The sequence below is a fragment of the Neolamprologus brichardi genome, chromosome 18, assembly GCF_056152115.1.
Source record: "Neolamprologus brichardi isolate AB-2024 chromosome 18, ASM5615211v1, whole genome shotgun sequence".
In the NCBI taxonomy this organism is placed as follows: domain Eukaryota; kingdom Metazoa; phylum Chordata; class Actinopteri; order Cichliformes; family Cichlidae; genus Neolamprologus; species Neolamprologus brichardi.
In genome coordinates, this window is record NC_142121.1 from 26,375,465 (window position 1) to 26,391,604 (window position 16,140).

The 16,140-nt window shown below is 39.2% G+C and overlaps 1 protein-coding gene across 1 annotated transcript; it reads left to right on the plus strand.

The window, feature by feature from the left end:
* The first annotated feature begins 8,007 nt into the window (after nucleotides 1-8,007).
* Nucleotides 8,008-14,173, plus strand: plvapa (plasmalemma vesicle associated protein a). The gene is made up of 6 exons (XM_087832226.1): nucleotides 8,008-8,657; nucleotides 10,043-10,109; nucleotides 10,219-10,928; nucleotides 11,769-12,408; nucleotides 12,548-12,605; nucleotides 13,854-14,173. Exons 1-6 carry the CDS (start codon nucleotides 8,262-8,264, stop codon nucleotides 13,885-13,887), a joined length of 1,905 nt encoding a protein of 634 aa, XP_087688352.1. The 5' UTR covers nucleotides 8,008-8,261; the 3' UTR covers nucleotides 13,888-14,173.
* The last annotated feature ends 1,967 nt before the right edge of the window (nucleotides 14,174-16,140 follow it).

Consider the following 16,140-nt stretch of genomic DNA (forward strand, 5'->3'; position numbering starts at 1 on the left):
TCTGAAGTACTCAGAGCATTGCAGTGCCTCGTACACGAACACTGTGTCTTTGTATATCTGGCTGTGGCTTCTTTTACTGAGGTAAGAAATGTCCAAGTTTGTTACGGATCCGAGGAACCAAGTGAACAAGACACAGCTGAATCCTTTCTTCAAGGTTAAGCAGCCTGATTGGGGTCAGAGTTGGTGAATACATCAAATGCTGACAAGCAGCTGGTTAATAGAGGACATGGCTAGCTAAAAAGGCCTGTTAGTTGACTTTACAACCCCATCACTAGACGGAGACTTTGTTTGCTTTAAAATCACATCTAAATATACACAGTTTTACATCTCTACGTTTACACACGCATGTAAATCTGGCAGGTCTTGATGCATGCACAATCATCCAGCTACATAAATCCCAAAAGGTTGATTCAGTTCATGTGGACGTAACGTTTTCAGTGGGAGAGACGTTCATCATGCATCCAGTGACTACAGTCCGAGACAGATTAAGTCACACTTGAACGAGTACCGAAACGTTTCTCCCACTGAAAACGCTACGGCCACATGAACTGAATAAACTTTGTGGGAAAAATCTGGCATGTTTTTATGTGGGCTCAAATATTTCATTTAAACTGTGCAAAAGTTTGACTTTTTCCTATACGTCTATCTACCTAAATGTCTCATTTCTATGGGATTATCGTCAATCTCTCAGGTTAGAGATGACTAGGTTATCCTCAGTAAATCATCTTATGCAATTCTAACATAAAACAACAAGTTTTTCAAGTCTTTAAACTCTGCTCAGAAAACCTATTTGTCAAATTTAAAATGATTGTTACTTTTTTGGCTTTAAGTTGCCAGCTTTCCTTTAAATTTAAGTTTACGGGGCAGTTAATGGAACCGTTAGCTTGTGTAGACAAGTTCAAACATGAATCACTACTGTTAGTTAACATTTTGCCTATTTAAGTTAACCTTTAAATGTCTCATGTTAGTCCATCCCTCTCCTCGAGGCATCCTTACCAAACTCTAAACTGATCTAAACTGTGTGCTTTCAACTGCATCAACATATGGAAAGTAGGTCTTTACTTAAAAGCAGTCGTGAGGCGTCTGTGTAGCCTTTTTTTGCAGGGCTGGTGTTTTCATCACGCTCTGATGGCCGTCAAATGTTTAGACTTGCAGTGACAGCTTCGCCCTGAGACCAGCGTGACCTCTAACCTTTGAGGAATGGACAAGCCTGGTAACAAAAACAGAAGCCTTTTGTGTGGGTCAAAGGGAAAACATCTGCTGTGTGCTGAAGACACAGAGAGAAGGAGGGGAGGGGGATTAACTCCCAGGTATTCATCATTTGGTCTTTTCAGTCACCTCAGATGAGAGGTGCCTGGTGGGAACGTGCAGAAAGCCACTGTACATTCCATCATTACAAGCGAAATCCCCCCCCCCCATTCCTCCCGATAATTTCGCGTCTGCCTCATGGCTCAGCAGGAAAAAAATGATTAAAAAACATAGATAAATACAATATATATGAGGGGGAAATTTCTTTGATATGAATGCTCCAGTCTTTCTTATCACATAACCGCAGGAGGTGCTGGCCACAGCTATTCTTTCATTTTTTATTTTTTTTCTAAATTAAATTTGAGCCAGAATAAATGATCTGAGAGGATGGCACATCACAGGGCCTGTTGAGAAAATTCATTTCAGCAATTCTGTCTTTGATATCATCGCGCATTGTCGTGATAAATGAACGTCTGAATTTTTTAACCCCGCCGACGCGGTGCAGTGCCATTTAAATTCAGCTCAAGCTGGAGCGCAGACAACAAGAGCAGGTATTTCCACTTTCTTTGTGCACAAACTCTGCACATGCCGTTATTTAGCACCACCTTGTTTATTTGCCTTTCCGCGGTCTGATGGTTGACAAAGGCATGTACCACCTCTTTCCTTAAGTAAGTCACCCAATATTGCACATGTTTGTGAAACAGGTAACCAGATACGTTGGAGCAAAATACCAAGGATCAAAACATATCAGATACTATGGTGTGATTCTGAGTGTCATCCAGGAGTTTTTATTAGGAAATAAGTTTTTTTTTTTGTTGTTGGGGCAGATAAAACAGTATGCCAGGTAGGTGGCCCAGGAAGCACTGGAGTAAAAAGGAAACATGTAAATTAGATTCCTTTCCAAATATTTGGTATTAAAGTGAAAACTGGACATTTTAGAGAATTATCGAGCAGTTGCCAGGCAACCAGCGGAGCCTCCAGGAAGTTAGTGCTCCCAGCCGACACATAACACAAACCCCCTCCCGGTAAAACTGCAAATTGTTTATACGCTTTGGTGTGTATGCATTAGAAAAATGAGATGTAACAATTTAATTTGTGACTGTTGAGAGCTGAGATGAGAACAGCCGTCGTAGTTTCATATCTGTCACATCACATGAAGGCGCAGACAGGGCAATGTTAGCCTAGCTTAGCATAAAAGCTGAAATCAGATCTGGATGTTCACAGGGACCAGCACGAAGACAGGAAGCTACTTCAGAAGTAGCTTTTTTACATTTTTACATTTTATCTTTATCACATCTCTTCACTGGGCAGAAGAAAATCCATCAACGCAATTAAAAAGAAAATTAACAGCTCGTACACTGAACCCACTTTATTTCTGTGGCATTTAAGTAGAAAGTAGATTATGTTAAAAGTGAGCCTTTTTTGCTATTAGCTGGATTATGTTACCTGTGGTTAGAAGCAAGCCAACTTGTATCAAGACTGTATGCTACACAAGAAAGCAAATCAGATTATTTTTCAGATTTTGCCTTGAACTTAAGAAAGTGAGAGGGAACAAGCATTTGCAACATTAAAACTATCTGCCTAAAGTTGTGCACATTTTTCCTGTGCTACAAGATGGTTCTGACACACGTGAACATGGACACCGGACCTCTTGGGGTGTTTTTGGTGTGTGGATCCTCTGTGTTTGGGCTGGGAATTCCAGTCTGCTCTCAAGTGAAACTGGAGATGGAAATTTTGATTTGGGTGGGATATGGGGAATGTGGAGGCCAGCTCATCATCACAGACAGAATAAAAGATGACATAGCTTCTAGGTCTGAAAAAAAAGTAAGCCTTAAACCTGCATTCTCTCCAATGGCCAGCAGGAGGCGATTCCTTTGGATGGAAATCAAATTCCGCTTGTATGAGAGTCTTTGGCCCTCACCTTTTTTTGATCTGTGACATCATTAAACATTTCCTAGATGGGTTATGAGCTGAATATTCTATTCAACATGATGTCAAAATAACAGTTAAGTCGATTTTGTGAATTTGGATCATTCTACGAGTCAGAATGAATGATAATCAGAGCACTTTGGATTAGAAGCATAGAGTGTCCTCAGTCTCTATTTCAAATCACATTCAGTTTCAAAACACTGACATGGCAACAACAAAAATCCCCAGCTTGAGGCTTAATAACAGGACTTCACACATCAGCTGGTAACATCAGGACAGCAGTCATAAAATCATTTTTAGACAGGTGCTATGAAACTGAGTAACATCTCCATCAGTGATACACACAGCTGCTACACATTCTGATGTTCACATTTTTTTGGAGCACATTTTAAAAATTCAGCAGCACGTGCTGTATGAAAGAGTCAGTCCATCAAATATTAACTAAAAATCTGATCTAAATAACAAAAGCTGTTAATTAGTAAAACACAAATTTGTCCACAGCATTACAAAGAATTTATAATTCTGTGTCCAGCTCTTTAAATTGTCCTCATGTGTTGCAGTATTTTCACTGCTTTACTGTTCACGTCTGTTTTCTTCTCATCCACCTCTGATTTTGTGGCTAAATTTTGGACATATATATGTTTTGGTGTAAAATTGTAGCTTTTCAAATACTTTTCTTTTGTATATATGAAATACTTTTTAAGAAATATATCTTTTTAAAAGCAGCCAGTCTGCCCACTTCCAGAATGTTTTTGGGTTTTTTGCATGTTAAAATCTGCAGCAATATTTGAACATGAATATCTCAAAACCTATTAAAGCCTGAAATTTTTATTGTCCGTTCTTACCATAAAAATGACTCAGGACGTGTAATCTGGAATAGACAAAAGAATATCTGTGTTTGGGCAAAGTAAATATAAAATAAATAAATAAATAAAGCCATCCTGTAAAATCCCATATTTGAGCACACATTGATTTAAAAAAAAAAAATCACTAGTGTCAATTTCAGGAAAATATATTGTTGTATGTCACAAAAATACTGAAGGAAACATGCAGAATACTTTTAAACATGTTAGTCAAAAAATGAAAAAACATGCAATTTTTATCAAAATGTTAGGCTATATTGAGCAAATAGGACAAGTTGTGACAAAAACAAAAATATCAGTAGATAGTCCTGTCCGGACAGAACAACATTCTCAAAGTTTTCCAATGGCACTCCAATTATAGCCAAGAAAATAATTTTGCTAAATAGGTGCATATTTTTCATTCATGCACATTGCCCTAGAGGAGTATAATAATCCAGGCAAAGCTTAAAAAGACTTTCCTGACGCTTGAAGCTGCTATACACACATGCATTCAGCCACTACATTTCCAAGTAGATCTGCGGCTGTAGTAGTGTTTATTTTCCTCTAAGTGGCAGTGTGTCCCATGACGATTACTGTATGCAACCTTCTTCTTGCTGTGCCATCAGAACAAACGTTACTTAAATAATTATCTCCTAAAATATGTCATTACTGATTACCAGCCTGCTGCAGGTAAATGTATTAGAAATCTGTCAGTTTTGGTACATTGTACACTGTAGAGGCCTGTGCTTAATGTTACTGTTTAATCCATGAGCTGATTTCTTGACTTGACAAATTTGATATGTTTTAAAAATATGTAGGAAACTATAAAAAAATCCCATAATGGTAAACTGTGTGTAATATTTCACCCACACTAAAACTAAACTTTCATCATTCATAAGATCTAAAGAATGTTTTCTTTATATATATATATATATATAAGAATTATTTATATATGCTCATATTGTAGCACCAAGGTTTACTTTAACCACTTCCAAATGTTTTGTTGCTCATTTGCAGAAGCAGTATTTCTGCATTTTAAGCGAACATGCAAGCAGCCCTCAGTGGATTTTGTGTGGGTGTATGCCCTCTCCAGTTTCAAGAAACACGAGCATAATGGAGGTCTTCGAGTTTCAAGGAAAATAAAAAGCACAATGCAATACCTTCTCTTTGGTCTCTCCAAACACCCCCCTCCTCCCCAATCAATTTGAAAGGAAAAACCGCTGGTGAATGACAGCGTGCAGCTTTTTTATAGTGTCTGGCTGAATTCTGATATTTTTATTTTTCAATAAAACAACTAAAAAAATCCTGTCGAAGGGAAATATTTTCTGCCCGCCACAAGCCTGAAGTGTAATCTCAGCGCCTGGCACAAACATTTCAAGCTCTGCGTTTCTGTTAAAGGTGCTTAACCTCAGCTGCAGGAGCAGATGCTGCACACCTACATTAGCTGGTGCTGTGTGGGAGGGGTACGCATTTGGCTTGTTCCCACATGACGTGCTAGAAATTGCGGCTGTTTCACACTCACATGGGCAGCTGTTGATGACAGTTTTGAGGCTGAGAAATAAACAGAAACAGAATAAACTGTTTTTGCAGTAACGTCTGCATTTCCTAACAAAAAGACCTTAAGCGGCCTCATAAAATCATCGTTAATCATGACTTTAAACTTTTTTTAAATCATGCGGTCAAGTGAAATTTAATTGTTATGTTCAGATGACAGGTCTCTCTTGGAAAATGAGTAATATTTTTTACCTGTATAAACAAAAGACTAATAATAATTAAAAAAAAGATTGCTCAGTTATGTCAAAAAGATTTTATTGGTTGTTGTAATTTTTACAACTGCATGAAGATCCAAATGTCTACCATGTTCTGAGACAATTCAATTAAAATACTTCTTTTTTAAATTACCAATATTAATGACATAAAATCTCTCAGATAGATAAGGACTTTATTAAGTGCACTTAATAAATTCACTTGTTACCACAGCACAAGAGTCATAAGGTAAAGGTGAAATAGAAATATATTGAAAAACAAATAAGTTACAACTGCAAATGTTAAAATCAATTAAAATACAATACAAGACTAATTTGTACTTTTTTTTATCAATTGTACCATATACATTAAAATAAATTACACTACACTAAAAGACATGTCACAGTACAGGACCTGTGATAGCCCTTCATCCTACACAGGGGTTTTAACTCTCTAATGCTGAAGGAGCTGCTCAGTCCCTCCATTTGGGAATTAGTGAAAACTCTTACCCATGATGGGATAATTTCATCATAACACTTTATTGATAAAGCACTTTTTAGAAATAACAAACAGGGCTGATCAAAGTGCTGTACAATAACAGCAAATGTAAAAGACAAATACAGGCCAGGGGTGAAAGATACAGATCCAAAGAAAGAGCTATAGAAGTTAAACAACAAAAGAGCGGATAAAAAGTAACTTAAAATCTCACACTCACACATCTCAAAGGCCAGGAAGTAAACATGTGCTTTTAAAAGAGATTTAAAACAGCAAAACATGAAGGATCCTGCCTGACATGTAATGGGAAATCATTCCACAAGTTTGGAGCCATAACTGCGAAAGCTCCGTCACCTCTGAGTTTGTGCCGCGTCGTTGAAACAAATGAAAGAATCTGGCCTGCTGGCCTAACTGAGACAAGAAATTTGGGTGCAAAAGTTGCAGATAAAATGGTCTTTCAGTCAGTGTGAGTGTCACAATCTAGGTTAAATTTGGAAAAGAAAAAAATTGGCCATTTTGGGAAGTTTTCTTGTGGAGTGTGATGTGAGACGATTGATAGCCATGTGTCTTTCTTATAAATATGACATTATCTACAAGAAATATTTCCTTGATTGTTAACGGTCAGCTGAAACACTTAATATTTGATTTATAGTCTTTGTGATGGGAGTCCTGCTGGGAAAGACGCACCCAAAGCAAAGAAATCACACAAAACTGGACCCTGTGAGCCCTTCCTGTTATTTATGTCACAAAGGAACCTGAAATTCACATGTAAGGAGATTTGCTCATGTTCAGTGGCAAAAAATGGTGTTGAACCACATTTTAGTGGCTCATCACCATCACCACTGGAGTCCGACTTCACTGCAGCTTGCTAGGCAAATGCATGTGATGCCTGCAGTTCAGGCTTCACGTGTTTAGCGTACGCTGGAAGTAAAACATAGCCCTCTGTGCTGCTCGACCAGGTTGCCATCACTTTCCAAAAATAAAAATAAAATGGAAACCGGACCCACCATCTAGATATTTAAAAAAAAAACAAGCAAACCACTTCAACCTCAATTAAAACACCCTTATTATTTGTGTAATCTGTATCCTGTGTTTGTTGAGTCTTTTCTGTAGATTCTTGGCAGCTTTGGACATCAGCAGTTCCTCTGCAGTGTGCCACTTCCTGTCAACCATGTCAACAACAGCGTGCAGGACAAAAGTTGGGATTCTCACTCTTACATTTCATTTTAAATCGCCTGTGTGTGTGTGTGCCTTAGTGCATGTTTGTGTTATGACAGAGGGAAGTGTGCTGACGTCATTGTGCTGGACTGAGACTCGAAGCATCAAAGAGCCACAGAATAAGACTCTTAGAGGTGCATCAGGAGCCATTGTCCTCCTTGTCAGCTGCGTGATGGAAATCACTGTTTATGATCCCATGAAAGATGGATTTGGCAGATTTACAGGGAAGCTCCACACATTCAGTCCAGTGAGGTCCTTGGAGCCCATTGGTATTTGGGGTTTTTCAGCAGGCCTTAAATTCTGACTCAACCAATTGCAATGAGGTGCAGTTCGCAAATTACAGTAAGAGAATTTATTTATTTTTTCCCAAGAAAACATTTGGCTCATAAAGCATGCAGAGAGGTCATCGTGTGTTTGATAAACTCTGCATAGGTGTGGACGGCCAACGGAGGGAGGAGACTGGGAACAGGCCCATTCCCATTATAGGAAATGTGTGGCCAAAGGTGTTTATAAACCCTTGCCCAAGTTTACACCCAGTACACAATCGTTTCTATTCTCTTGTAGCACAACTGCAAAGAGGAAACGTCTGGTCAGGATCTGCAGCATATTGGGCTTCACTGGAAGACTTTACAAGAAATGGGGTGTGAAATCAGCCGGACAGTCTGAAATAATTCAGCATTATCATCTGTCTCCTGGCAACTCTCAGATCTTGGACTTGCTTTAAGCCCTTCGTTTTGTTTTTGGTTTGTGTTTTGATTTTTTTTACTCTGCTTTAGAGCACCCATGTACAGCAGCGGCTATTCCCAGGTCTCCAAGCACAGCCCACAGGCTAAAAAAAAGATGCAGTACCGCTCCAGCAGCAAGAGTTGCGGCTACTACATGCGCATCGTCTTCTTCTTCTCCTCGCTCATTCAGTCTCTTATCATAGTTAGCCTCGTGCTCTTTCTTGTCTATGGTAAGACGCAGGACTCTACATGCCAAGAACGCACGCAGGACCTTGAGGAGCGCTTCAGTCAGCTATCCTTGGACAATGTGGCTCTCAAGAAGCAGAGGACAAACTTGACCAATTTCCTCAATGTCACCCTGACTGCGAAGGCTCAGCTCGACTCTGACCTGACAACACTGCGTCAGTACACCAATATGTCAATTCTGTATTTCCACGAATGCGAACTGAAGAAGGTGAGGAACTGAGCTTTTTTACAATACCTATATCTTTCTTCTACGTCTACCTTCTTATGTGTTATCTAATTTAATTAATGAAGCTTTCATCTTTTTAATAAGTAAAATTACAGATGACAGGAAAAGATAACCAATACACCTGCAATGCTTTAGCCAAGTTGATGCAAAATAATAATATAATTAATAATATTTCATTTGTGCTTCACAGCTTGATGAACTGCACATTAACGATGAATCTACAGGTTCAAACATACAAACTGTCAAATATACGGTCTTACATTCACTGCTGCATGCATGCTTACGCACACACATCAGAAAAACAAGAATAAAAAAAGCTATAAAAATGAGCTTTCATCATTCATTCAAAGCAAACCACATATTCAGCCAGGCTGAGGATGGCTGTTCCAGAGTTTAGGAGCCACAACTTTGAAAAGCGTGAACACCTTTAGACTTGCCAATGACTGGAGAGTCCAGCTGATGGAATAAGGTCTCAGCCGATCTGCTGTAGAGGCAGGAGGCTGGCTTTGTACCAACTGAGCCTTGTTTAAATGCCACAGCTTACCTAAGTATTGCTGACCATTTCCATCTCTTTATGGCCAAGCTGTACCTATCTTCTGATGGTCAAATCAGAGCTCTACATTGATATTAATGAAATTTGAAAATGAATTCTGAATTTCTCAGTGAATGGCAGCAAGATTAAATGTAATATTCGAGTGCTGGCGAGTTTTTTGTTTGCACCAGTTAGAGACAGGCTAAGGAGGACACGGAGGTGTACATTCAGGGATTTACAATAATCTGGACGGGGGTGGGGGGTGGGGGGGGGGGGGGGCGGGCGGCGGCACGACATAATGACTGACCTCCTCAGAGAAGCTGTCAGGTCCAAACACCAGAACCTCAATTTTGCTCGCATTAGGATGCAAGAAATCTAAAGATATCGAATTAGTAATGGCAGTGAGGCATTTACCCAAGGTGGTTATACACGTTAGAAGGTGAAAGTCTATGATAGTTGTACCTGTATTTGAGTTTATGGGCCATGCTGAGGGTTAGGTAAATGTTTGTAGATAAATTATATGAACCCCAGTGGTTAGGGTGAAGATGGTCCTGGTAAAAAAAAAAGCTCCAAGAAGTTACGCAAGGACATAAAATTGTCCACAAAGGGAATGTGTCCGTTCCTGCTGTATAAAAGTTGGCAGAGACCGCTGAACTTCACACCACCAAAACTGGAGAAGAATCAAAATGATCATAGATCCATAGAACTTTAGCTCAAATGGCATAATATTTCTTGCGACTGGCAAACCTGAAGTTTTAAAAATGTGTTTTTTTCACTCTGTTTTAGAACAAATCCCTAACACTCTGTTTTGTTTTGTTTGTATTAATGTCAACAGCAACAGCTCAATACTGAGCTGCTCTCATGCAGACTCTTACGATCGCCCCCATGCCCCATGCAAAATGGTAAATATGACATGTCTTCAGTGCAAGCCCCAAAATAAATACATTAATGCATTTCATGCAGCCGTGACTTACTTTGTATGTTGTTTTTCTTTTCTATTTTTTTTTAAAGCTACAATGTTTAATACTTGTAACTGTGGGGTGATGGTCGAACAACTGAAAGCTAGGTTTCAGCTTGTGAGTTCCAACTTCACCCAGTCAGTGCAAGCCATGAAGATGGAAATGGAGGAGATTGCCAAAGAAAGGGACAACCTCAACTTGGAGACTATCAAGCTGAGGAGGGATATCGCCACAAAAGAAAAGCAGCTGCAGATCTACGAGAAAACATCCAAAGATGAGTTTTCCCAGTCCTTGGGTTCGGTCTACAATGTTTCCAGGGCTTTTCTGCACAAGATCGATTCCCTCTTCCCTGCACACATCGCCTTCCAGCTCACCTGTCCGAAACAGAGGGAACACCTGGAACAGATCCGCTCCAACTGCACCAACCTGTCCAGAGAGGTGGAAGACAAGCTCCAGCGTTACATGAATACCGTGGGAAATCATGTGGCAGGCATCCAGCATGAGAACATCCGCTTGAAGGCTGAAAACTGGCGATTCGCTGAAGACTACCGCTCGTGCAGCCAGGAGCGCGCAGGCATGGTTGAGCAACACAAACAGAACCTAGACAAACTTCAGCAGAAGCATGATCAGGACCAGGAGAGACTCCTGAGGGAAAAGAAGAGGCTAAGCGGAGAGAAAGAGGTCTTAGAAAGCACCGTCAATTATAAAACTAAAGAGATTGAGAGCCTTATGCAGCAAATCGAAATTCTCAACAAGTCCAAGGTAAGAAAGAACACTCAAGACTGATCGATATGCTACACAAGCCCCGCTTTTTGAGCTTTTTTGTGTTCTTAAATATCCAAGTTATATAAAAACTTGGATATTTCAGGAAAAAAACCCACTTAGTCATCAAAAACCTAATTTAATTTTCAACTGAGTCCTTGATCCTTCCAAAGCTTTTCTCAGGGGAACTCAATGACAACTGCAGACAGAGATTCATGCTATTATGAAAAGTGATCCCATGCAATTTGTCTGTGTCTGTATATTTTGTTGTAGATTTTCCTATAAAACTATTGATAAGTGCAATGATCTGCATTTATTGATACAGCAACTAGCTGATTTTGTGCAAAAACGTTAGCACTGCTGTTAATGACAGCCCCTGCAGTACAGAGCAAGTGCAGGAATGCTAACATAGAAAAAAGCCCATGCCTCACCTCTTTGAGATAATGAGGTGTTATATAAGGTGGATGAGATCAAAGCAGCATGACTGGTTGTTGGAAATGATCCAGCCTCAACTCCAGCAAGTGCAGAAGATGAGGGGGGAGCAGGGTATTGTCTGCCAGTAAAAAACTAGAGGGCAAAGAGGTGAAAGCAGGCAAATGTTTCTGCCTTTCGTGTTAAGTGTCTGCTATTGTCTGAGGAGAAAATTTGAACCTAGATGTGAAGCTTAGTGCAGTTTTGTGATTACTGAGGAAAAATTTGAGTTTTTTCTTAAAGCAGAACATGATTTCATTATTTTGATATTTTCTCTTGATTCACATGTTTTGTTGTGTTATACATGAATGAAAATTGAAGGCTCTATTTTTTCTCATGTTAAAACTGACCATTTTTTTTATTTTTCAGACAGGGTTTGGATATACTGGAGCCCTGGCCCATCAGCCCGGCACACCAGTACAGAATCGCTGGGCTGCCGGCTCTAATTCTCCAAGCTCTACCAGTTTCGGTCAGCAGGGTAAGACAGGGTCAACTGGACTGTTAGGCCAAGGTTCTAGCTCACTTGGACCATTCAATAAACCTGCATCAACTCTACTGGGTGCAACTGGAGCAAGCTCCTCAAATACACCCTTGTCCACTGGGTCAAGAGTCAGCTCTCCTGGGTCAGGACTTAACAATCCCAGTCTTAGCTCAGGTGGAATAGGCTCAAATAACCCATTATTGAGTGGGAGAGGCTCTTCTTCCATCGGGTCTTCCTCTGGGTCATCAGTGTCTACTCCTAACCTTAGCTCAAATTCGTTTTCCTTGAATAAGCAAACATCAAATACAAGAAGCTCTGGCTTAGGATTAGGTTCATCATCCTCCTCTTCCTCCTCCTCCTCCTCATCATCATCATCAACAAGTAAAACTGCCTTTGGGCTTAATTGGTTTGGGAGCAGTAACTCAGGTCAAAGTAAAACACCAAGCATACCAGGGAAAGGAACGTCAAGTGGTACCAGTACTGGAGCTGGATCGCCATTTGGTGCAGGAAAACCCAATGGAATGACAGGTACACCCTTTGAGCATAAATAAATACATTTGTTTTACTCTTATTTATTATTCTCACTGTCAACCATTTACATTTATATGATTAATAACTCATGGCGAGGTCATGATAAATCACTATTTTCTTATGTTTTAACAAATAGGCAACATCGCTCAGCACATACAAAATCTACAACGCCTGATCAACCCGCCTGGCCCACAGTAAGTATTGTATTTATTCTCTGAGGATTATGAGTTATTGCAAGTGTTGTAAGTTGCTGATTGCTGAGTCCTCCTACATGACCAGGAGGTGAGCAACCAAGATGGCACACGGGTTCATCTTGAGCCCTGAAAGTTCTTACCGATGTTGCTAAGTGAACGCCTAGCAACAGGCTAAAATGACCTCATCTAAGCATTTCTCCAGCTATCTATCTGTGTCTGCATCCACAAAAGCTGAATGGCACGTGATATATTATTGCATCATCATGTTGCCTAGCAACCATGTAGAAATAGGTTAAAATGACCCTTTTTATGCATTTATAAACATTATAAAAGCATTGCATCATTTTCCTTTCACGGTCAACAGCACAACCAGGCCAAATAATAGTGTAGAATGGGCATGTACTAGTATTGTTATTATACTAATGTTCAAAAGGTTGGCATCAGTAAGAAAAGTGCAGGTTCTTAAAGAAAGGCGCAGGGCAATAAAATATGACACTAAATGTTGTAAATGACCATTATTAATGCAGGATTATTTTTTAAAAATAGTTAAAATCAACATCAGCCATCACTTATGTTTTACTTAATGCTGAAAAGTGTGCTGATTAAAGAAGCAATGACTTTGACTTGTTGAATGTCAGCCTTTTGGGTTTGATTATAGAATCATAAAGACATACAACAGGGTATAATACTCTGTTCGCAAACCTGCACAGTCTAGCTCTTACTAAATTAAGTTGCCAGCTGAAGACCTGCAAGTCACTCAAACTAGAAACACTAGTGGGTTATTTGTGCACCAGATAAAATTGAAGAAGCAATGCAATTGCTTACGTACGTGAATGAGGCAACAGCCTGTGTGGGTTTAAGTCTGCTAAAATAGCCAAGGTCGAGCATTTTTTAAGCAAATGTGCTGCTTCTTTAATCAGCATGACAGATTTTAGCCTCTGCTAATGTGATTAATTGGCCTTTTTAGACAAACCAGTTTTTTTTTAGGTAACGCAATGTGCGATGGAACACCTTACCAAAAAAATGTGGATTTTGGTAAGCGGTGGAGTGAATACATAAATGTTTTAAAATAGGTTTATAGGTTATTTCTAAATAGTTTATATCAAATTTTTCTAGAAGACCCTTGTGTATTACACAGATTATCACCAAAGTTATCCTTTAACAAAATGTTGCAGGTTTGATGCACTTCCACTTTATATACAAATACCAAATTTTTGTCTTTCTTTCTTTCTTTCTTTCTTTCAACAGGGAGCAACAAGAAGTCTCCAGAATGCTGGGTTAACCATATCATTTTTATAATCTGTTGTTATCTGTTACACATGGCTTCTCATATTGAGTTCTCACATTGTCTATACATAAACGTACTGTATAATACGCTCTGCTTACGACAGGTAATGTTTCAGTATGCATGTATGAAATCCATTCCAATAACTTGCACTTTTACATTTAAAATGTGAAGCTTTGTCATGTGTGTATGAATAATGGCATCTAGTATTTAGTATATAGTATTTTTACACTGTAAATACAAAGATAAAAATAAAGGTTTTGTTTAAGCCTAAGTATGTAAACTGTGCCTCTAGTCTCCATTTCTCTGTCTCCTTGTCTTGTTCTTTATAAACAAAGCTATTTAAAATATTATCCCATTCAGATCCGGAAAGAACTGTTTGTTTCTGTGTGCGTCACCTATTGTGTAACTAATTGTCTGCAGCTGACTCCCAAGCCCCTCCTGTGACAGCTTATTGGCAACACGGTTTAATCCTTCCAACATGTTTATGTTTACCTGCCAACTTGTTAGTATGGAGGTAGAGAAAAATGGTAGGAATCTTGTGACAAGCACTTAAAAACAGTGCGTAACCTCCTTACGGCAGAGAACACGGATATCCATAATCTAAATAAGATCTTAAAATACCTCTCATTGAAAAAAAAAAACAGGTGGGGAAAAGACGGAGCAATCGCTACATGATGAGTGGTCTGACCACACCTTAAACAACCTTAGACATAGCAATCAGATTTTATCTTCTTTCTCCGATCACAGCCTGAATATTAATACAACAGCTTTAATACAGACAAAAATATAAACAAAGCTACTGGTCTTGGATTAGTTTCATACAAAGGTTCGTTTTATTTGGACCCCAACAGTGTGGAGCCAACATGGTCCAGTGGGGAAAAAACATCTTGAGAACAGACAAACATCCTGTTCAAAGAATTGTGAAAGGATGGGGACATGCTGTTAATTCAAGAATCAAAAGGGTATTTGTATTGGTGCCAATTAAATACAGCACTTAGGCTTGGGCGAGAGGGATAGGATATCCTTTGTTTAACAGTAGTGTTTTCCACATTTAGGATGTGAAATGCAGGAGCGCCAATCGGGGTATTAAAGGTCAGATGGTTGGATGCTACTGGGAGTCTCTTTATTGGATGCGATGGGACACAGGATGTGTTAAAACTACTTACTGGAAAATTATCTTGATGATGCTGATCTGAGCAAGTCTGTTTCCTGTCATGTCATCTCATTTTCCTGCCCCAGTACATCATGTGTGTATTATATGTGCACAGTTCACCACTGAGCATTGTCTGACTGACACAGTGGTCAATAACAACAATTGTTATGCACTTTCTATAATTTCTCATCCAGTTCAGGCTTGTCATAGGGCAAGAGGTGGGGCAGACTCGGAACAGACTACGAGGCTACAGGCGTAGTTTGAACTTTCCCACCTTACATTCTTTACATTTAATTTATGCTTGAACAACTCCTTGAAGGTTATTGCATTTATATTATTCCTTTTAACAGAGCTAAAAACAAAGCATTATAAATATGTCAACATGTAATAAAGTGAACTTCATCACAGAACAATAGGACATATGAGATATACTTACATTCGAGCAATGCATGTCTCTTTTTTTTCAAGCTTTCTGTCACTTTGCCAAAACTGGACACAGTTTGAAATAAAGTGTAAGCAGCCTATCCATACATGTCCTGTTTTTGTTTTTATTTGTTCAGGTTTTTAAAAATCTTTTAAAGCCTGAAACATGACATAATTGCCAGGAAAGGTTTAGTGAACCATCTGACCATTTGTTTAAAAAAATTATTAAATTTAATGCTACATAAATGCTACATCTGGCATTTTTTAATTGCTTGTCTCAAAAAGTCACAAAAGACATGCATCAGATACGATACACTGGGTGTTTAAGCAGGTCATTATTAAGGCCAGATGTACGTCTGGGTAAAAGCTAATCCAGCACATGGTCAGGTTAAGACTAGATAACATTCACACACTCAGTGCTGGCTGTTGACTGGGGATCTTGACCCTAAGAACTCTGGTCATTACTTACAAAAATATGAGGCATTTGTGGCACAGTCTGAAGGACCACCTCCCTCTACTTCCTAAAAGGCAGGAAATTGTAAGGGTGGTTATGATTACGACCTCCTTCCTCACCTGGGGCTTCAGGACTGTGACTCTTTTGTCTGTGCATGCTAATGTCCCCTTTTTTACTGTGACTTCTAATTGCATTTCCTGTCTGTTGGGCTGTAGCT